At 41.2% G+C, this 23,027-nt stretch overlaps 1 protein-coding gene across 1 annotated transcript; it reads right to left on the reverse strand.

The window, feature by feature from the left end:
* Nucleotides 1–247: 247 nt before the first annotated feature.
* On the reverse strand, nucleotides 248–20,161 carry LOC133133356 (uncharacterized). The gene is made up of 5 exons (XM_061249456.1): nucleotides 19,677–20,161; nucleotides 11,028–11,420; nucleotides 9,686–9,712; nucleotides 6,910–7,388; nucleotides 248–800 (listed from the first exon to the last, which is right to left on the reverse strand). Exons 1-5 carry the CDS (start codon nucleotides 20,159–20,161, stop codon nucleotides 451–453), a joined length of 1,734 nt encoding a protein of 577 aa, XP_061105440.1. The 3' UTR covers nucleotides 248–450.
* Between the last annotated feature and the right edge of the window lie 2,866 nt (nucleotides 20,162–23,027).

A 23,027-nucleotide genomic window follows, 5' to 3' on the forward strand; every position in this document is an offset into this window, starting at 1 on the left:
ATTCATTACAACAATTTCCTAACCTATGAATAAACACAGATGCAGTTTTGACAAGTCCTACAATGTGTTGGATGTACCTTTGCATATACAAATAACAATGTCACCCTGTCAATGAAAAATAAAACAAGAAAGAATAACTTGCACAATTTAGGCTGTGGTCCTATAGGGGCATTTCAATGAATGAGTCACCCAGTTAGGTCCACAGGCTAAATACTGCGGAAACAGAAACACACCAGGGAAGTCAGTCTTCAGACTTTTCAAATATTTGTATTTTTTTCCTGTAAAACCGTTTCTTCAACCTTGTTTCATGACAATCAAAACAAATGTACAGGGACAGACTAGGCGGGAAATATTACACTGTGATTGCTAACAGCCTGGATTACAGCTGTTATGATTTCCCAAAGATTCTGACAGCAAAACTTACAAAGAACCGTATGGTGCTCATGTCCCTTATTGTACGTTACAGTAGCCCCAGGATGGTTCTGGTTCAATAACCCTGATGACCTTGATTCTACAGGGATTCCAGATACAGTCCTCCTCCAGACCACTGGGCACCATGCCACAATTAGGGGGCACCCAGGCTGTGTTATAGCCAGCGTCGTGCCAGGTCTTCTGCAGGGGGTGCCCCTGGTGGTCAATCTTCTTCACCTTCCCCACATTCACTTTGAGCACTAGGACCCTGCGGTCCCCTTCGACTACATTCAGGGGGTAGCGGCTGGCTTTCTTAATGTCACGGCTGAGGTAGACGCCACGCCCCAGCATGCCGTCCTTCGAGGGAGTGAAGCCGTTCCTCATGATGTTTGCATGAGGTTAGGACAGTAGTATATGTAATAAGGAGGATAAGACTTTGTCAGAAATATTTGTCATAGCTGCCATTTTTACAATGAGTAACTTTCTGTACTTTAATAAAATGAAGAAACTTTACCCAAACAAATTATGATATATTATTGTATGAGACTGCACAGCTGTTCCAGAATGCACCTCCAAACTAATTTAAGATAGACCTACTATACATTTAAAATACGTTTTCGGTGCTAATAAAAATATAGGAGGTCTAAGGTTCCCTTTCTGTGTTCTTCAAACTGGTTAGTTTGATAGAAGTTGCGGTGATGAACAGAAAAAGCCTGAGGCTAAACAACAGACTAGTCGAGTGAAACACACTGACGTTAATGCATGTGATAGGAGTAGTGGATCAAGGTAATGTCATGCAAGCCTCCCTGTGCCTTTTTATGAAATATACCGTATGTGGAATCTGTACCTGGTATTGGCCAATACTACTGTTATTAATTATTCAGTATTCGGTATCTGTCTTTAAAAATGACGTTGGTGAACTCCTAATTGGCATGGATTGTGGATTTGTGATATTTCCCAAATTAATAGGGTAAAAAAATTTATATGGCGTAGGTACACATTGCAATTCAATCAGCAAAGTATTTTATATTCACAAAAACATTTAGCTCAGTCCAGAATTATATATTATTTAAGCAGTTTGTCTGAGTTTAGAACAGAAGTAGGGGAGAGCCGGGATGAAAGTAACGCTTTTTTGTCTGATCCCATTTACAAATTAATAGAGCTAGAGATCCCACACAATGACACACAACTTGCACAGGTCCTTCCATATTTTCAACTGTAATTTTCATTCTAGAATATATGATTTTGACATGAATACGTGGAGAACGGGCCGAGCGCAATGTTACTTTTGTCCCTACCCAGCAGAACGAAAGTAACATAAGAGTGGGTCGAAAGTAACGGTAAACTAGGGGTGGGCAATGTGTGTCCTATCTCTCTTTTTCAGGTTTGTAAGTCTCTTTACTTTCAACACATGTTGAAAGATTAGACATAATTTCATGTTTGTATCGATTCAATAAAAGCTATAGGTTCGAAATTCATCCAGATTAATCGTTCGTAAACAACGTCGCGCAACCAATAAAATGTTTTGCGATACAAGATTAATCGGACTGAAATGCATTATTTGGGATTAATAGCTACACTACATCCTCGAATATAATTTATGTATTAAACCTGTCAATAAAAGTAGGCTAAGTCGTGAGTTTCTGATGTTTGTGGAGTAATTCTCAGACATTACGTCAGTTGATTTGCGTAACAGTCACCCTCGTATCGTCGCCCTAACAACTGGTAAGATTAGACATAAGAAAGTGCAAGAAAAAGAAACATCTGGAACTACAAACGATTAGTTAACTTCATCCTTTTTATAAATCTAGAAGGCGTCACGTGGCATATGTCCTGTTTGTCTGCGCTTGTGCGCACATCAACCTTCCCATGAGGACATATGTTGAAAATAGACCTCGCTGTGTCTTCTATTTCTAATGCTGGTCATTTTCTGTAAATGTAACTTAAGTTGATGCATTATAAGTCATTAAATATCGCGGGACGAAAGTAATAGTGTTACCTCCGTCCCACCCCTCTCTGTCACTTCTCCCTGGCTAGCACCCAAGACTTACTAGCATGAAACTTCAAACCTATGCTTTCATTTACTCTCAAGATGTGTTCAGAAAATTACATTTGTTTGCTAACTTTTCACAACTCACAAAACACAATTCGACAACCGAAAAAGGCTAATGGGAGAGACGGATCTCCCATATATTATGCAATAAAGAGGTGCATTCCTGCCTAAACTTTATCAACTTCCCCATAGCTTACATTTTACAATGAGCAAATATATGGCTAAAAACAAGTTCCAGATTCTTCATAAGTTTTCAGGACACACATTGGCTACATTTTGGTCGACATATGCATTGCACGCATTAGGCAAGCCTTCTTACATGCAATTTACGCGTTCAAGATTCGCACCCAAACAAATAATGAAATAATATAGTACTCCCAGCTCATTGAGAATAAACCCCTAAATGGGCTACTTGTAAAGAAAGTCGTCAAACTAATTCAAAAAATAAAACAGGAGTGAGGATACCTTTCAGATTTGTAGTTATGCTTGTAGCTAACGCTCCCTCTCCGTGCGCTATACAATGATTAGCTTGCGACGAAAACGAAACCATTCCAGGCTGTTCTTTTTTTAGAGACCACATTACTGTAAACTTAGGAATAGGCCTCACACATCTTTCCAATCTAGTAACGTATTGTTTTTGGCCGGTTGCCAATTTTACATGAGTTACAAGACGTTTTAACTAACAACTGATTTTAGCTGAGGCTGAGGAACTGGGGCTTGAGTCTTCAATAAATGGTAAATGGTTAGCATTTATATAGCGTCTTTATCCAAAGTGCTGTACAATTGATGCTTCTCATTCACCCATTCATACACACACTCACACACACCGACACACCGACACACCGACAGCGATTGGCTGCCATGCAAGGTGCCATGCAAGGTGCCAACCAGCTCATCAGGAGTATTTGGTTAGGTGTCTTGCTCAGGGACACTTCGACACAGCCCGGGCAGGGGATCGAACCGGCAACCCTCCAACTGCCAGACAACTGCTCTTACTGCCTGAGCCACGTCACCCCATAGATGAGGGGAAAGGATGTTCATGAGATGACAGATACAAATTTCAGATTTTATTTCCAGGTATTTTTATCTAAATTTTTTAAACAACTCAGAACATATTAATTTTGGATCAGAGCACCCCATATTTAGGTGAGCAAAAGTATTGGAACATGTGACTCACATGTTGCCTTACATAACAACAATATAGAGGCTATACCACAAGATGCAAACCACTCATCTATAGTAAGGATTGGAAGTTGAGATTACAATTTGCAAAGAAGTACTGCGGTGAGTCACAAAAGTTTTATGGACTGATGAGACCAAGATTAACCTCTTCCAAAGTGATGGAAAGGCCAAAGTGTGGAGAAAGAAGGGATTTGCTCATGATCTAAAACATACAAGCTCATCTGTGAAACCTAGCAGAGGAAGTGTCATGGCTTGGGCTTGCATGGCTGCTTCTGGAGTAGACTCACTTATCTTAATTGATGATGTAACTCATGATGGTAGCAGCGGAATGAATTCAAAAGCTTTCTGTCAGCCAACTTACAGAGAAATGCATCCAAACCAATTGCCAACACACACTGCCCAAACACACTGCCTACACAACAAATGACTTCATAAGAAAGAAAAAGTAGAAGGTCTTAGAAACCCAGTTAATTACCATACCTTTCCTCACTTTCATCCAACAAATTCTGAGCATCCAGCACTTACGATTTCCTAAAGATGCTGACAGCAAAATAAACAACAGTACAGTGCTCATGTCCCTTATTCTACATTACAGTAGTCCCAGGATGGCTGTGGTTCTGGTTCAACAAAGTATTTTATTTTGACAAAAATATTTAGCTAGGTCCAGAATTATATATTATTTAGGCAGTTTGTCTGAGTTTAGAGCAGAAGTAGTGGAGAGCCGGAACAAGAGTAACGCTTTTTTGCCTGATCCCATTTACTCCGAAATTAATAAAGATAGAGATCCAATAATTTATGGCACACAATTTGCACAATCTAATTTTCCTTCTAGGATATATGATTTTGACATTAATATGCCGAGAACGGGCAATGTTACTTTTGTCCCTACCCAGCGGGATGAAAGCAACACAAGAATGGGACGAAAGTAACGGTAAACTAGGGGTGGGAAATGTGTGTCCTATCTCTGTTTTTGGGGTTTGTAATTCTGTTTACTTTCAACACATGTACAATTAGACATACTTTCATGTTTGTATCGATTCAATAAATGCTATCTGTTCGAAATTCATCCAGATTAACCATGCGCAACCAACAAAATGTTTTGCGATACAAGATTAATCGGACTGAAATGCATTATTTGGGCTTAATAGCTACACTAGATCCTCAAATAGAATTTGTGTATTAAACCTGTCAATAAACGTAGCCTATATTGCGAGTTTCTGATGCTTGTTGAATAATTCTGAAACTGAATATAGATATGATGGGCATTCCCAGAACTTCTGGGAAAACGAAACATTAATGTACCCGCCCAGTGTTTAGTTTTTAGAGGCCAAGTTCCTGTTCCTTAGGAATTCCCCTCCAGTATTTTGGCCCTGAAAAACAAGTCATACAATCTGCAGGCAATGAAGCCTCACCACGATGTTATCATCTTCTGCCCAACACATTATCCTCCCTTCATACTGTAATACATTCATTACATTACATGACATTACATTATATTACATTACATTACATTACATTACATTAATGGCATTCGGCAGACGCTCTTAACCAGAGCGATGTACAACAAAGTACAACAACATTCAAAATTGAACCAGAAATGAAATCTGCAGAAAATGCTCATGGTGTAAAATTGGTTGGATTGTGGATCGCGGATATTTTCTAAATTAGTGTTAAAACACTCTACTAACTTTTTAGCAATATCTGATCAGTTATTAGCCATATATAAATTGAACATGAGAGTTATGCGATATTTTAGTAGATTGCAAGCCATTTTTGCAGCAATTCAGGTTAAATAACTTGTTCAATTGTACAACAGGAAAGGTGGAAAATGCTGTAAAGTCGAAGTCCTGCTGTGTGTTCTACCTCCTGGCTGATGAATTGCTCCAGATGACATGAATGAATACTAGAGAACATTTAGATCTGTATTCATAAGGCACTTTTCCAAACAGAAGTGCTGGATAAAATAAAACATGTGCATGACTCACTTTTCAGCGGTAAAATATTCCTTCAAGTCAACTGGGTATAGTGCAAGGTTGGCAACCCTAGTTCTGGGAGAGTCAGCAGCATTTAATTGATCAATGAAATATGTTAATTACAGTTAACTCACCTGACATCGTTTTTTGGGTCTGAATCGGTTGTTGATTTTTAAGGTGAAAATGAAGATCAGCGAACCCGGCAGCTCTCCAGGAACAGGTTTGCCACCCCCTGGCAAATCAAATCCTAAATTGTGTTCATTTGACTCACCAGCCTCGAATCAATTGTCTTGTGAAAAAGCAGTCTACCAGTAGATTTATTTGTTTTAACGGTTTCTTATCATGTAGTGTGTTATAAATTAATATGCTAATCTTAAGGGTGACTAATACCCTCATACTAGATCTCTCAAATAAGATGAACAGGCAAAAGTGAATTCATTCATTAATTATCCTAACCCACCTATCCTGAACAGGGTCACAGGGGGGCTGGAGCCTATCCCAGCATACATTGGGCGAAAGGCAGGAATACACCCTGGACAGGTCGCCAGTCCATGGCAGGGCTCACACACCATTCACTCACACCTATGGGAAATTTAGACTCTCCAATCAGCCTAACCTGCATGTCTTTGGACTGTGGGAGGAAACCGGAGTACCCGAAGGAAAACCACACAGACACGGGGAGAACATGCAAACTCCACACAGAGAGGCCCCGGCCAACCAGGATTCCAACCCAGGACCTCCTTGCTGTGAGGCGGCAGTGCTAACCACTGCACCATCCGTGCCACCGGCAAAAGTGAATTGAAGTACAAAATAAAAACAATGACTACAGCCCTGCTTTGTGATATGTTCAGGAATGCAAGCAAAATAATTTCTGCTGCAAGTCTAAGATTGGAGCTAGCAATTTATGGCTACTAATAGCCATAATTAGCCTTCTTGAATGATTAAGATGGTGGTGATGGTGATTTCTGAAGAGAAAAACGTCAAGGAAGTAAACATTGAGACATTTTAAATTTTTCATTTAATGTAAAACAGTTTCTACAACCTGGTTTTAACAATCAAAACAAATGCAAGGAATGACACATCTGGCAGTAAATGTTAGAGTAAGTGCCAATCACTAATAATCAAAATGAACAGTGGCTTACAAGACAATGATAACATTTTAATTCAACAACTTCTGAACATACTTCTGATTCATCAAAAGATAATCACTGCAAAACTTACAAACAGTGTTGTGCTCATGTGCCTTGCATATTCTTGGACAACTGTTTTGATGGGTCTAATAGTTGTTACCATAACCACGTCCCTTACTGCTGGACGGCTGGGATTTGGGTTTGATAACCTTGGTGACTTTGATCCTACTGGGGTCCCAGACACAGTCCTCCTCCAGACCACTGGGCACCATGCCACAGTTAGGGGGCACCCAGGCCGTGTCATAGCCTGCTGCATGCCAGGTCTTCTGCAGGGGGTGCCCCTGGCGGTCAATCTTCTTCACCCTCCCCACATTCACTATGACCACTAGGACCCTGCGGTCCCCTTCAGCTACATTCAGGGGGTAGCGGCTGGCTTTCTGGATGTCGCGGCTGAGGTACACGCCGGGCCCCAGCATGCCGTCCTCTGAGGGAGAGAAGCCGTCCTTCTTGATGCTTTCAACAGCCTCCTTGCTGGTGCCGTGGTACATGCGGTAGGTTGAGTTGTTGGCAGGCTCAGAGTAACTCTCCAGGCAAGGAGGCCTAGGGCCCATCATGTCATCTTCAGCCCAGTACATTCTTCTCCCTTTATACTGTAATAAATTCAACCGAAATTAAATGTGCAAAACATCCTCATGACTGTAGATTTGGGATATTTCCAAAAAGCGTTACACATTCTAAAATATAAATGGCGCACGCTAGGTCACACTGCAATTCAATCCAGTTTTTGATAAATCAGGAAATATTATATTTCACGAAGACATTTCGCTGCGTTCAGAATAATAACTTATGCAGTAAGATTGCCTGTGTTTGGAACAGAAGTGGGGTTGCAGTTTTACGATTCGGTTAAAAACAATAAAAGAGGTTTAAAAAGTTCTAGATTCTTCATAATTATTCCGTAAACATATTTGTTCTTCCATTATTAGCACACAGTTCTACTGTAGCGCAAATCACGGAAGCCTACTTTTATAAACTTTTGTATAGCCTGGTAGGCTACACTAGCACAACTTGTTGAAAATAGACCCCAAACACATTCAAGACAAGCCTACAGTAGCCTACTTCTAAAGCAAGTAAAGCTAATTAAATATATATAAATATATATATATATATATATATATATATATATATATATATATATATATACAGTAGGTCGAAGCGGTTACCTTTCAGATAGTATAGATAGTATAGATGCGAACAGATGACGCTACCGTTCCGTGCGTTTCAAGCTGGTTATCTTGTTAGTAACTCACAGCCTATTTGAACAGATGAAAATGGGCGATAAACTTCCGCGAAAACGAAATACAAACCATCAACCCCACCCGGCGTTTATCCGACATGAACATATTTCTTATGTTCATGTGTTCCTGTGAGATTAGGAATTCCCCTGCAATATTTTACCACTAAATTTTATGAACTTTCCCATAGTTTATATTTTACAATGAGCAAATATATGACTAAAAACCAAGTTTTCAGGACACACATCCATGGTCACATTTTGCTCTACATGGCCGGCATGTGGCATAGTACACAAGGTACATGACTGGGACCCGCACGGTCGGTGGTTCGATCCCTGGTGTAGCCGCAATAAGATCCGCACAGCTGTGGGCCCTAGAGCAAGGCCCTTAACCCTGCATTGCTCCAGGTGTTATGTTCCTGTGTTCTGTGTGTTTGTTTATTATCTTTAGTCTTGTAATTTATTATTTTTCATATTCATGTCTGGTGTTCTGTTTACATTCATTCGTCTTTGCACTCTTCTTCCCCAGTGATGTCTGAGTCTGAATGTTTACTAGTCCAGTCACTCCCTTGTCTGTGTGCCTCACTATTCGGGTGTTTACGGTAGTTCCGGGGTTCAATCTTCCTTCCAATCTTGCATTCCTTACTTCCTGCTTTCTCTCCATTTCATGTTTGTACATAACACTAATATACTAATCCCAACTAACATAGAATTTGTACAGTACTAATTATACTAACACACTAATATGTTTGTCAAACTAACAAACTAACATTCACTAGTTTTGGGTATTTGTAATTTAAATCACTTAACTAACTTACTAATGCATCTCCAGTTTCAATTCTGTTCTGTAACTCCGCCTCCCTATTCTATCACTGATTACTTGCTTAGATTCAGCGAAGTATTCGCACCTGTCTCTCCGTATCTCTGCATCTCCTGATTCTATGCAATTGTCTACTCTCTAGTCCAGAGCCGTTTGTATTACATGTGTGTCATTGTGAATCCAGTCCGTGTTTTCGTTTCCCCCTCGTTATTGTCCTATTACCCTTTCATGTTTCTCACCTGATGTTTATTTGTTAGACCCTCACTCCCATGCCCCGCCTAGTTTGTCTCATTCCCCTGTGTATTTACACCTGTCCTTTTCAGTTGCATGCTGCTAGTTCATCTTGTCCTGTTTTCTTGTCTGAGCCCTTGATTCCTTCCCCCAGTTCTAGCCTCCTTGTTTCCTTGCCCTTGCCCTTGCCCTTGCCTTTGCCCTTGCCCTTGCCCTTGCCCTTTTTCCTGAGTCCTTGCCCTTGCCCTTGTATATCTGGATTTCCGGTTCTCACCCCTGCCTGCTTCCCTGGAACCTTCTTTGCTTTGTGGATATCAGTACCTCTGCTTTGTTGGACTGACCCCATGGTTTTTGACCCTGGCCTGTTTTTTGACTCCGCTTGGTCTGCCCCTTTTGGAATTAAACCTGCCATTGTTCTGCACCCCTGTCTGCTTTTGGTTCCTCAGTTCCCCCCGGCATAACACCAGGGGAGGATTGTCTCCTGCTTAGTCTAATCAACTGTACATCGCTCTGGATGAAGGCCATTAATGTAATATACATAATGTACATTAGGCAAGCCTACTTTCATGCAATTTACACCTTCAAGATTCACACCCAAACAAATAATGAAATAATATAGTACTCCACAGCTCTTTGAGAAAAAACCCCAAAGTAGGCTACTTGTAAGGTAAGTCGTCAAACTAATAAAAGATATAGCAGGAGTGAGGTTACCTTTCAGATTTGTGGTTATGCTTGTAGATTACACTCCCTCTCTGTGCGCTTGGGGTAGCGGTGAGCTTGCGACGAGAACAAAACCATCTGGCATTTACCAGGTTCTTCTTTTTTAGAGACCACATTGCTGTAGAGTTTCCCTCGAAAATCGTGCCTTTGATAAGTGAGTCATGCAGTAACATATCGTTCCAGCAGCTGAAGTTGAACATTTCTTAGCCGCTCAATTTTACGTGAGAGTTGTGAAACATTTGAACTAATTGTACGTAATTTTGCAGCAATGCATGTTAAGTGCCTTTCCCATGAGGACATATGTTGAAAATAGACCTTGCTGTGTCTTCTAATTCTAATTCTCGTCATTGTACATGTACATGAAATGACAGATTTCAACCTTTATTTCCTGCTATTTCTATCAAGATTTTTTACAATTTAGAACATACCACCTTTTGTATCAGACCACCAAATTTTTAAGTGAGCAAAAGTTTGGAACATGTGACTGACATGTGTTTCTTGTTGCCTTAGACAAAATAGAGGCTATAGCACAAGATGCAAACCAATCGTCAGTAGTAAGATTGAGATTACAATTTGCAAAGAAGTACAGAAATCAGCCACAAAAGTTTTGTGGACTGATGAGACCAAGATTAACCTCTACCAATGTGATGGAAAGGCCAAAGTGTGGAGAAAGAAGGGATCTGCTCATGATCTAAAACATAGAAGCCCATCTGTGAAGCACGGTGGAGGTAGCAGCAGGATGAATTTAAACAAAGGACTTCATTAGGGAGATTAGCCAAAATCAATCACCTTAACTCAGATTAGCCAGTATTTCACCTCCCGAAGAGGAGATTGAAGGGAAAAACGTTTTTTCCTACAATGTATCTTAGCAAGTGTTGGATGTACCTTTGCAAATGTATACAAATAACAATGTCATCCTATCACTGAAAAATAAAACATCTGGACAAGAAATTAATCACTTGCACAATCTTGTCTGTGGGCCAATGACAGCATTTCAATGAATGTGACACACAGTAAAATCCATGGGTGAATCACAGGCTAAATCCTGAGAGACTGGTTCTAATTTTTGTAGAAACAGAAACACATCAGGGAAGACACTCTTCAGACTTTTAAAATATTTGTATTTATTTAATGTAAAACAGCAGTTGCCCCCTATAGTACATTACAGAACCAGAACGGCTGTTGTATGGGTTGAATAACACTGATGGTGGATGGCTGTGGTTTGGGTTTGATAAACTTGGTGACTTTGATCCGCCTGGGGTCCCAGACACAGTCCTCCTCCAGACCATTGGACACCATGCCACAGTTAGGGGGCACCCAGGCCGTGTCATAGCCTTCTGCATGCCAGGTCTTCTGCAGGGGGTGCCCCTGGTAGTTAATCTTCTTCACCCTCCCCACATTCACTATGAGCACTAGGACCCTGCGGTCCCCTTCGGCTACATTCAGGGGGTAGCGGCGGGCTTTCTGGATGTCGCGGCTGACGTACACACCGGGCCCCAGCATGCCGTCCTCTGAGGGAGAGAAGCCATAACACCTGATGCTTTCGGCAGCCTCCTTGCTGGTGCTGTGGTACATGACGTAGGTTGAGTTGTTGGCAGGCTCAGAATAACTCTCCAGGCAAGGAGGCCGAGGGCCCATGTTGTCATCTTCAGCCCAGTACATTCTTCTCCATTTACACTGTAAAAAGTTCAAATTTCAACCAAAATCAGATCTGCAGAACATGCAGTTGGTACGGATTTAGGATTTGCGATATTTCCAAAATTAGTAGTGTTACACACGGGTTCTAAAATTTAAATGGCGCAGGCTGGGTCAACAACACAAATCAATCAAGTCATTGATACATTAGTCAATTTATAATTTTACAAAATCTTTACATAACAAACCTTTACATAAACCTGTCAATAAAAGTAAGCTATATTGTGAGTTTCTGACATTTATAGAATCATTTTCAAACATTATGACAGTTTTGGCATCAGTGACCCTCGAATCGTAGCCAAACGTTTTAATGAACCTATAGATAAATGTTTGTTGTGAGGACTCTTAGCTTATCAAATCTATATTTTTTGACTCATTTAAGAAATAATAAGATAGTTCAAGAAAAAGAAACATCTGGAACTACAAACGATTAGTTAACTTCATCGTTTTTATGAACGTAGAAAGCGTCACATGGCGTAAGCACTGTTTATCTGCTCTTGTGTCCCACGAGGACATATGTCTCTGTTGAAAAGAGACCTCTCTGTTGACTTTCTAATTCTAATTCTTGTAATTTTCTATTAATATAACTAAAGAAAATGCATTACAAGTCATTGTAAAATATTGTGAGACGAAAGTAATATTGTTACTTTAGTCCCTCCATGGGACGTTACTTCCATCCCTGTCCTCTCTCCTGTCTCTTCTCCCTGGCTATCAACCAAAACTCGCTAACATGAAACTTGAAACCGATGCTATCATTTACTCATTAGATGTGTGAAGAAAATTACAGATGTTTGCAAACTTAAACAAGTAAACACAATTCTACAATAAACAAAAAAGACTTACTGGACCATTTTTTACTTAGCTCGCGCAAAAAGGTTTTCAGACGGTAGACTTCCGATGGCGCCGAAATTTTGGATGAAGCTCATTCACTGTTATCTGCAGTAACCACGAAATTGCAGCTCCCATCGTTTTCGAGAAAATACCCACGTTACTTTCGCCCTCCATGACTTTCGACCCGGCTCTCCCCTATTTTATGCAATAAAGAGGTGCATTCTTGCCTAAACTTTAGGAACATCTCCATAGCTTTCATTCTCCAACGACCAAATATACAGCTAAAAACCAAGTTCAAGATTGTTCATAAGTTTTCAGGACACACATTCATGGTCACATTTTTGTCAACACGTGCATTGATTACATTAGGCAAACCTACTTTCAATTAATTTACGCGTTCAAGAGTCGCACCCAAACAAATGATGAAACAATATAGTACTCCACAGCTCTGAGAATAACCCCCCAACCCAGACCTACTGTAGGCTACTTGTAAAGTAAGTCGTAAAACTAATAAAAAAATATGGCAGGAGTGAGGTTACCTTCCAGATTTGTAGTTATTCTTGTAGATCACGCTCCGTCTCCGTACGCTTGACACTGGTTAATTTGCGACAAAAGCGTTTTTGATTTGACAGGAAATATAGGCGTTAACTTCGGCGAAAACGAAGACACCCATTACATTACATTACATTACATTACATTACACCCGGTGTTTCTAATTTCTTTATGGTGTGAGTTTTATGGTCATTTACATGTACACAAATTTTATGCAGAGTATCAGTTTGTTGGCATGGGCATCAAGACACACAAAACAAATGTGCCTTTCTGCGACTCTTATAATCACTATCTGCATTTATATCTCATTTACAGTCACAATGAACCGTTTTTCGTTAATACCCCATATGAATGTTTTTGAATGAGTCTTTGAAGTTAATCGGATATCGTGAATCACAAGTTCTAATGAGTCTTCATTTGACTCACCAGCCAGGCAGTAGGTGGCAGCAAATCACTTGAAAAGCAGGCTACCAGTAGATTCATTACTTCTATTTACGGACCTCTAGTTATGCAGTCTATTGTGAATGAACATGCTAATTTCATGGGTGACCGTAATAGGTACATACTGAATCTAAACTGAACTTAAATGAACAAATACTGTTTTATTAAATATTCAAAAATGCAAGCATTCACGCTCATGGGCAAGACTCCCAGAGCTGAAACACAGATACAAATAGTGTCCTTTCTGTACCCTATCAAGGATCATATAATTCCACATTTTCACAAATATTACTTTTCATTCCTATCCTACAGTTTTTTACTATTTGTATTTGGTGTATCCTACAATGTGTCTTACCAAGTGTTGGATGAAGCTTTGCAAAACATATGTAAATAACGATGTAATCCTGTGACTGACCGAAATGAGATCTGCAGAACCGCTCCTAAAGTATTGGAACCACAAGGTCAATTCCATTGCTTTTCTTTATGAATTATGAGACGTTTTAACTAATTGTACACAATTTAGCAGCAATTCGGGTTACGTGGCCTGTTCAACTGTACAACAACAACATCAGTAGTGGAAAGTCCAAGGGTCAAAAAGTAAAAGCCTTGTCACTGTTTCACAGCCAACCAAATTCTTTAAAAGGTTATACAGTCCCCTCTAAAAGTATTGGAACAGCAAGGTCAGTTCCTTCGCTTTTGTTGTACCCTGAATACCATTGACTTTCAGGTCCAAGGATGTGCATGAGATGACAGATACAAATTTCAGATTTTATTTCCTGGTATTTTTATCTCAATTGTTAAAACAACTTTGAACATATCACTTTTTGTATCAGACCACCCCGTTTTTAGGTCCACAAAAGTATTGGAACATGTGACTGACGTGTTTCTTGTTCCTTTAGACTTAGAGAGCAGCAATATAGAGCCAATAAAAGTCTTTCATGTTGCCTGCCATGGGGCCAATGGAGCCTGATGGGCCAGGACCTGTTCTCTGTGCTGGGGTTCTATGCAGTTACAACTGGATAACAGTTACAACTGTTACAACCGTTACAATTGTTATCCAGCCACTGTGCCACATCCCGCTGGCTCTATGTGATGGGGTCTCGGCCATGCTACAGCGGCTTCTGGAAGCTGGCATCATTGAGCCAGTGGACGCTTCGCCCTGGGTCTCAAACCTCGTGGTGGGTAAAAAGATGTCAGGAGCCCTGCCTGTCTGTGTCGATCTACCTGCAGTGAATAAGGCAGTGATCCCTGAAAAGTATCCACTGCCCACCTCAGAAGAGCTCACAGCTCATTCCTACAGCTCTACAGTGTTCTCCAAGCTAGACCTCAGACAAGGCTGCTTACAGGTGCCTCTCCATCCCAGCAGCAGAAACCCCTGCTTTTGTGACACATGCGGGAGTGTTTCACTGCACCCAGATGCCTTTTGGCCAGCATGGTCTCTGTGCCGGGCGTGGCCATATATCTGGACGATGTTGTCGTACACGGGCCCACCACTTAAATCCACGATGAGCAACTGAACAGGGTCTTTGCAGCCCTAGCCAAGCACAAGCTAACAGTCAACACTGAATAATGTGTCCTCAGTGCCAGCCATTGAGTTTGTGTGTTCCGGTTGTCAGCAGGTGGCATAACTCCGCTCCAGTCCAACGTGGACGCCATTCAGGCCAGCCCCGAGCCCAGTTCAGCCGCTCAGGTCATCTCCTTCCTGGGCATGATGGCCTACTACCTGAAGTTCCTCCCTCAGTACTCTGCCACCACAGCCCCCTTGCACCAGCTGCTGCATAAGGAACCATGGGTGTGGTCTCAGGCATGTAGTGATGCTGTGCGTGCCCTCAAAATGCAACTTACTTCACCCCCAGTGCTGACTCACTTCGACATCTCCAGCCCCACCCTTGTGACCTGTGAGGCGTCAGCCACAGTGATAGGGGCTGTGCTGTCACAGATCCAGAGAGGCATCGACCAGACTGAGCAGCGGTACTCAGTGGGTGAGCGTGAGGCTGCAGACCACTGTCTCTCTGCAGGAGCTCAAGGAAGCCTCTGCCCTGTCCTCTCTCAGCTCTGCACCGACATCCAGGGGCGGCCTGTAGCGTGGCAAGACTGGCCACCAGGCTCCTCCACCCCTGGAACCTCTTGCCTGGCCCTCTCAGCCCTGGGATCACCTACAGCTGGACATCTGTGGACAGATCCTTGGGGTTCCCCACCAACAACGCTTCTTGGCGGTTGCCTACGACTTACACTCCAAATGGCCAGAGCTCACCACTACCGGCTCTGTGACCTCTCAGGTCATAAGTGACTTCCTGGACTCCTTCTTCTCTTGCTGGGGTCTCCCAAAGCCCATCACCACCGACAACTGTCCTCAACTGGTCTCTGCCGAGTTCACTACTTACTTAGAAAGCAAGGGCATCTGGCTGTGTTATCTCCCCCAGGCCAATGTAACGTCTGTACACTGGGTTATCAGTGATGCATCGAGTTATAGCATTTTTCTACTGTGCTGCAATCATCATATGCCTGAGTGATAGGTATAGAATTGTGTTGCTCTGGTCTAGGAGGTCGCGAATGCGCAAGTAAACAGATGTTGTGTTGCTGCTACTGTATCATGGTGTGATCCTTTCAAACATAGTAGTATTCAATACCTGAGCAGGATTACCTCCTAACACATTCATGTTCATTGTCATTAAAAAGATACAAAAACCGTGAATCTTTTCTTGATAATATTATGGTGCTTAGTCCTGCTTTCAACAATACATGGTAAAATTAATTAATAAGTACATTGTTCTCTTGGATGGGCTAGTTCAGGATATAAATTAGTAAGACCCCCCGCTTCCTTCTACACCTAATCTCAGCATCACCCAATCAGGGGTAAGTATCCTTGGGTAGCCTGGCTAAGGTATTTAAGATTGCTGCAGGAACAGGCTTGTGTGTTAGAATTTGGATCTTTGGAGGAGAAGGATTTCCCTTTTTATTTTGGGGCTGCTTCCTGGGGTAATACTCTGGCAAGGTCTGGCTTATCTGTTTTTTCTGGTATTTGTAATTATTGTCTTGTTGTGTTCTGTAAATTGGATGTAGTGAGCCTACATTGTATGAATGTATGATTTTTATTCATCATGCTATCTGCTTCTTAATACATTCATTTAATCCAAGGATCTGATATCGTTTGTTTTGACTTGTTGGTTGATTCCACCAGTTTTTGGTAGACTTACCTTTTAAAGAATTTGAAAATGTTATTGATAATTGTCATTCCTAATGATAATGATTACATTAAATCATATAAAATATATTTTATCTGAAGGATAAGTGAGGGGTTCTAGCATGCAATACCACTTGTGTTCAGTATTCAGAGAGCTGAATATCTTAACAAGGATATTGATTGTTGATATTGATTCATTGCAACAATTTCCTAACCTATGAATGAACACAGATGCAGTTTTGACAAGTCCTACAATGTGTTGGATGTACCTTTGCGTATACAAATAACAATGTCTCCCTGTCACTGAAAAATAAAACAAGAAAGAATAACTTGCACAATTTAGGCTGTGGTCCTATAGCGGCATTTCAATGAATGAATCACCCAGTTAGATCCATGGGTGAATCACAGGCTAAATACTAGCAGAGCAAAAGTATTGGAGCATGTGACTGACATGTTGCCTTACATAACAGCAATATAGAGGCTATACCACAAGATGCAAACCACTCATCAGTAGTATGTATCGGAAGTTGAGATTACAGTTTGCAAAGAAGTACTGAGACTTCTGTTTTTAGATGCCAAGTATTCATATTGTGGCACCCCTGCTCCTGCATGTTGTGCCACGTGGGTGGAGAACCCTGGAGGGACCCGCGCAGAGCAACCGCGCAGACGTCACGCATTAGGAGAGGTCTGGGAAGGAGTATATCTTCCTAGAGAGGTGATGGGAAGATCAGCACCTTGGAGAGAGATCCCTCTACCTGCAGTCCAGGACCCCGGACAGCACACATGAGTGAGCAGAATGGAAAGGTACTGACTCAGCTGCAGCCTGTTTCCTAACGAGCAGGGAATGGTATTTAAGGCGCGGTCGAGGCTGCAAGCCGGTTCAGTCGGCACCCTTCCTGAGAGTGTGAGAGTGTGAGAGTGTGAGAGTGTGAGAGTGTGAGAGTGTGAGAGTGTGAGAGTGTGAGAGTGTGAGAGTGTGAGAGTGTGAGAGTGTGAGAGTGTGAGAGTGTGAGAGTGTGAGAGTGTGAGAGTGTGAGAGTGTGAGAGTGTGAGAGTGTGAGAGTGTGAGAGTGTGAGAGTGTGAGAGTGTGAGAGTGTGAGAGTGTGAGAGTGTGAGAGTGTGAGAGTGTGAGAGTGTGAGAGGCAGAGAGAAAGGACCGTCTATGCCCTGCTGTACTGACCCTGAAGGAGACCCCACCTTTATGAACTGCAACCCCAAAGACCCGGAACGGACGCCGGACACGTGAGCCAAATAAAATCCCATCCTACTTGCCCTATATCTTTGTGTTTCCCCCACCCAGCCCGGACGCGGCTGAAGAGGAAAGGAGGGAGGAGGCCCTGGAGCATACCCCGGTCTGGGAAGAACCTTAGTTTATCTTTGCCTGAACGGCCCCTTTTATTTCTCCAGTTTTCCCCTACCCTTGCCCTGAGGGGGGGCGCTATCACCAATACCCCGAAAAAAAAAAAAAATAATAATAATAATTTTTTCTGATATCTGCTATCTCCTGTGTCTGGTTTCCAGCTGCGCCCACCCACTGCACCTCAGGATCCACCCCGAGGCACCACAATATAGATATGACTTTCTGGGAAAACAAAACATAAATGTACCCGCCCAGTGTTTAGTTTTTAGATGCCAAGTTCCTGTTCCTTAGGAATTCCCCTCCAGCATTTTGGACCTGAAAATCAAGTCATACAACCAGCAGGCAAGGAAGTCTCGCCGCGATGTTATTATCTTCAGCCCAACACATTATCCTCCCTTCATACTGTAATACATTCATTACATTACATTACATTAATGGCATTCGGCAGATGCTCTTAACCAGAGCGATGTACAGTTGATTAGACTAAGTAGGAGACAATCCTACCCTGGAGCATTGTATGGTTAAAGGCCTTGCTCAAGGGCCCAATGGTTGTGCGGATCTTATTGTGTACAAAGTACAACAACATTTAAAATTGAACCAGAAATGAAATCTGCAGAAAATGCTCACGGTGTAAAATTGGTTGGATTGTGGATTTTGGATATTTTCTAAATGAGTGTTACACCACTCTACTAACTTTTTAGCAATATCTGATCAGTTATTAGCCATATATCAATTTAACATGAGAGTTATGCTATATTTCAGTAGATTGCAAGCCATTTTTGCAGCAATTCAGGTTAAATATCTTGTTCAATTGTACAAGAGGAAAGGTGGAAAGTGCTGGAAAGTCAAAGTCCTGCTGTGTGTTCTACCTCCTGGCTGATGAATTGCTCCAGATGAGATGAATGAATATTAGAGAACATTTAGATCTGTATTCATAAGGCACTTTTCCAAACATTGATCTCAACTTAGAACATATCTTTTGTATCAGACCCCCCCCATTTTTATGCGAGCAAAAGTATTGGAATATGTGACTGACAGGTGTTTCTTGTCGCATTAGACTTTGCATTAAAGCAGCAAAATAGAGGCTATAGCACAAGATGCAAACCAATCATCAGTAGTAAGAAACGAAAGGTAAGATTACAATTTGCAAAGAAGTACAGAAATGAGCCAGAAAGGTTTGACCAAGATTAACCTCTTCCAAAGTGATGGAAAGGCCAAAGTGTGGAGAAAGAAGGGATCTGCTCATGATCTAAAACATCCAAGCCCATCTGTGAAGCACGGTGGAGGTCAGGGCTTGCATGGCTGTTGGAGTAGGCTCATTAATCTTGATGTAACTCATGATGGTAGCAGCAGGATGAATTCAAACAAAGCACATCATTAGGGAGAAAAAGTGGAAGGTTTTAGATAAGCCAAATCAATCACCAGACCTTCACTCAACTGAGCCAGTATTTCAACTCCTGAAGAGGAGATTAAAGAGAGAAACATTTTCCTACAATGTGTCTTACCAAGTGTTGGATGTACCTTTGCAAATGTATACAAATGACGATGTCATCCTATCACTGAAAAATAAAACATTTGGATAAGAAATTAATCACTTGCACAATCTTGTCTGTGGGCCGATGACAGCATTTCAATGAATGTGACACACAGTTAAATCCATGGGTGAATCACAGGCTAAATCCTGAGGGACTGGTTCTCATTTCTGAAGAAACAGAAACCCATCAGGGAAGACACTCTTCAGACTTTTCAAATTTAATGTAAAACAGCAGTTGCCCCCTATAGTACATTACAGAACCAGAACGGCTGTTCTATGGGTTGAATAACACTGATGGTGGATGGCTGTGGAATGGGTTGGATAACACTGATGACATTGATCCTACAGGGGTCCCAGACACAGTCCTCCTCCAGACCACTGGGCACCATGCCACACTTAGGGGGCACCCAGGCCGTGTCATAGCCTGCTGCATGCCAGGTCTTCTGCAGGGGGTGCCGCTTGCTGTCAATCTTCTTCACCTTCCCCACATTAACTTTGAGCACTAGGACCCTGCGGTCCCCTTCGGCTACATTCAGGGGGTAGCGGCTGGCTTTCTGGATGTCGCGGCTGACGTACACGCCGCGCCCCAGCATGCCGTCATTCGATGGAGAGAAGCCAGAACACCTGATGCTTTCGGCAGCCTCCTTGCTGGTGCCGTGGTACGTGACGTAGGTTGAGTTGTTGGCAGGCTCAGAGTAACTTTCCAGGCAAGGAGGCCAAGGGCCCATGTTGTCATCTTCAGCCCAGTACATTCTTCGCCCTTTACACTGTAAAAAATTTAAATTTCAACCAAAATCAGATCTGCAGAACATGCGCACGGTGTTGGTACGGATTGAGGATTTGCAATAATTCCAAAGTCGTGTTACACACGGGTTCTAAAATGTAAATGGCGCAGGCTGGGTCAACAACACAAATCAATCAAGTCATTGATACATTAGTAATTTATCATTTTTTTTATATTTTACAAAATCTTTACATAACAATAATGTCTGCAGTTTGCCTGAGGTTAGGACAGTTAGCATCAGCAAAGTATTTTATATTTTCAACACATGTACTATTAGACATAATTGTCATGTTTGTTTTGATTTAATTAATTCTATAGGGTCGAAATCCTACATCCGCCAATGTAATTAATTTATTAAACCTGTCATTAAAAGTAGGCTATATTGTGAGTTTCTGATGTTTGGAGAATCATTTTCAAACATTATGACAGTTTATTTTGGCATCAGTGACCCTCGAATCGTAGCCAAATGTTTTAATAAACCTATAGATAAATGTTTGTTGTGACTCATAGCTTATCAAATCTATATTTTTAGACTAATTTAAGGAATAATAAGAAAGTGCAAGAAAAAGAAACATCTGGAACTGCAAACGATTAGTTTACTTCATCCTTTTTATGAACCTAGAAAGCGTCACATGGCGTAAGCACTGTTTATCTGCTCTTGTGTCCCACTAGGACATATATTTTGTTGAAAAGACTCTGCATTCTTGCCTAAACTTTATGAACATGCCCATAGCTTTCATTCTCCAACGACGAAATATACGGCTAAAAATCAAGTTCAAGATTCTTCATAAGTTTTCAGGACACACATTCATGGTCACATTTTTGTCAACACGTGACATTGATTACATTAGGCAAATCTACTTTCAATTAATTTTCGCGTTCAAGAGTCGCACCCAAACAAATGATGAAACAATATAGTACTCCATAGCTCATTGAGAATAACCCCCCAAACACAGACCTACTGTAGGCTACTTGTAAAGTAAGTCGTCAAACTAATAAAAAAAATATGGCAGGAGTGAGGTTACCTTCCAGATTTGTAGTTATTCTTGTAGATCACGCTCCGTCTCCGTGCGCTTGACACTGGTTAACTTGCGTCAAAGCGTATTATATTTGACAAGGAATATAGGTGTTAACGTCGGCGAAAACGAAGCCACCCATTACATTAAATTACATCCCATTACACCCGGTGTTTCTTTCTTCTTCATGGTATGAGTATTATGGTAATTTACATGTACACAAATTTTATGCAGTGTATCAGTTTGTTGGCAATATTCTCAGGCGGCACGGATGGTGCAGTGGGTAGCACAGCCGCCTCACAGCAATGAGGTGCTGGGTTCGAATCCTCGTCGGCCGTGGCCTCTCTGTGTGGAGTTTACATGTTCTCCCCGTGTTGGTGGGTTTCCTCCGGGTACTCCGGTTTCCTTCCACAGTCCAAAGACATGCAGATGAGACTGATTGGAGAGTCTAAATTGCCCGTAGGTGTGAGTGAATGGTGTGTGTGCCCTGCGATGGACTGGCGACCTGTCCGTATTGTGTTCCTTCTGTTCAAGGATCACATTTTCATTAATATTACATTTCCTGCCCATCCTAGTTACTGTAATACTAAGTATTTGGTGTATCGTAAAAAATGTACACCAATAATAATAATAATAATAATAAAAAATAATAATAATTATTATTATTGTTATTATTGTTATTATTATTATTATTATTATTATTATTATTATTATTGGTGTACATTTTTTAAAACTAAATCTGTAATTATTTATAGATTAGGCAATTACTAATCCATTGTTTGGAGCCGTAATTAATTTTCAGGGGAGAACCCATTACAGTATAATAATAATAATAATAATAATAATAATAATAATAATAATAATAATATTGTAATGGGTTCTCCCCTGAAAATTAATTACGGCTCCAAACAATGGATTAGTAATTGCCTCGCCTATAAATAATTACAGATTTAGTTTTGACTGTTGTACAATTTCTCTTTTCAAGTGTTCGACGTACCTTTCAAATGTATTCAAATAATGCTGTAATTCTGTCTCTGAAAAAGAAGACATTTGGATAAGATATGAATACAATTTAGACTGTGGTCCCGTGGCGGCATTTCAATGAATGTGACACAGTTAAATCCATGGGTGGAATCACAGGCTAAATCCTGAGGGATTGGTTTCTCATTCCTGAAGAAACAGAAACACATCAGGGAAGACACTCTGACTTTTCTAATATTTGTATGTACAGTGGTACCTTGACTTACGAGTGCACCGACTTACGAGTTTTCCGAGTTACGAGCCGTCGCTCGGTCGATTTTTTGCTTTGTGTTGCGAGCCAAAATCTGTGGTACGAGCGAGCGAAAGTGAATGTGGGTCGGAGAGACTTTCGTAGTTTATTGAAAGGAAACACCCGGAAAAAGTTGAAACTGGTCGTGCGTCGGCGCTATTTAATGACACCTGCCGAACTAATTTCCGAAACATTCTGAAAGGGAGGAAGAAACAAACCTCCTTGGACAGGTTTTTATTAAAACGTCTTGCAGATGAAAGTGTGGAAAGCGTGGCGAAAAAGCAAAAAAAAAAAATAGTGGAGAAGATTAAGTTTAGCGAAAGTGAAGTGGAAAAAAAAGTAGCAATTAAGGAAAACCAGTTTATTTCTTTACATCCTCTTTCATTATGTTTGTATACAATGCAGTGCTATTTTTCTTATTTAAAAACACGGGACAAAAAAATGTGGGTGGTTTTTTGGGGCCTGAACGGATTAATGGCATTTCAATTAATTTCAATGGGAAAAAATAATTTGATATACGAGGAAATTGAGTTACGAGCTCGGTCACG

Source organism: Conger conger, chromosome 7 (genome assembly GCF_963514075.1).
Source record: "Conger conger chromosome 7, fConCon1.1, whole genome shotgun sequence".
In the NCBI taxonomy this organism is placed as follows: Eukaryota; Metazoa; Chordata; class Actinopteri; order Anguilliformes; family Congridae; genus Conger; species Conger conger.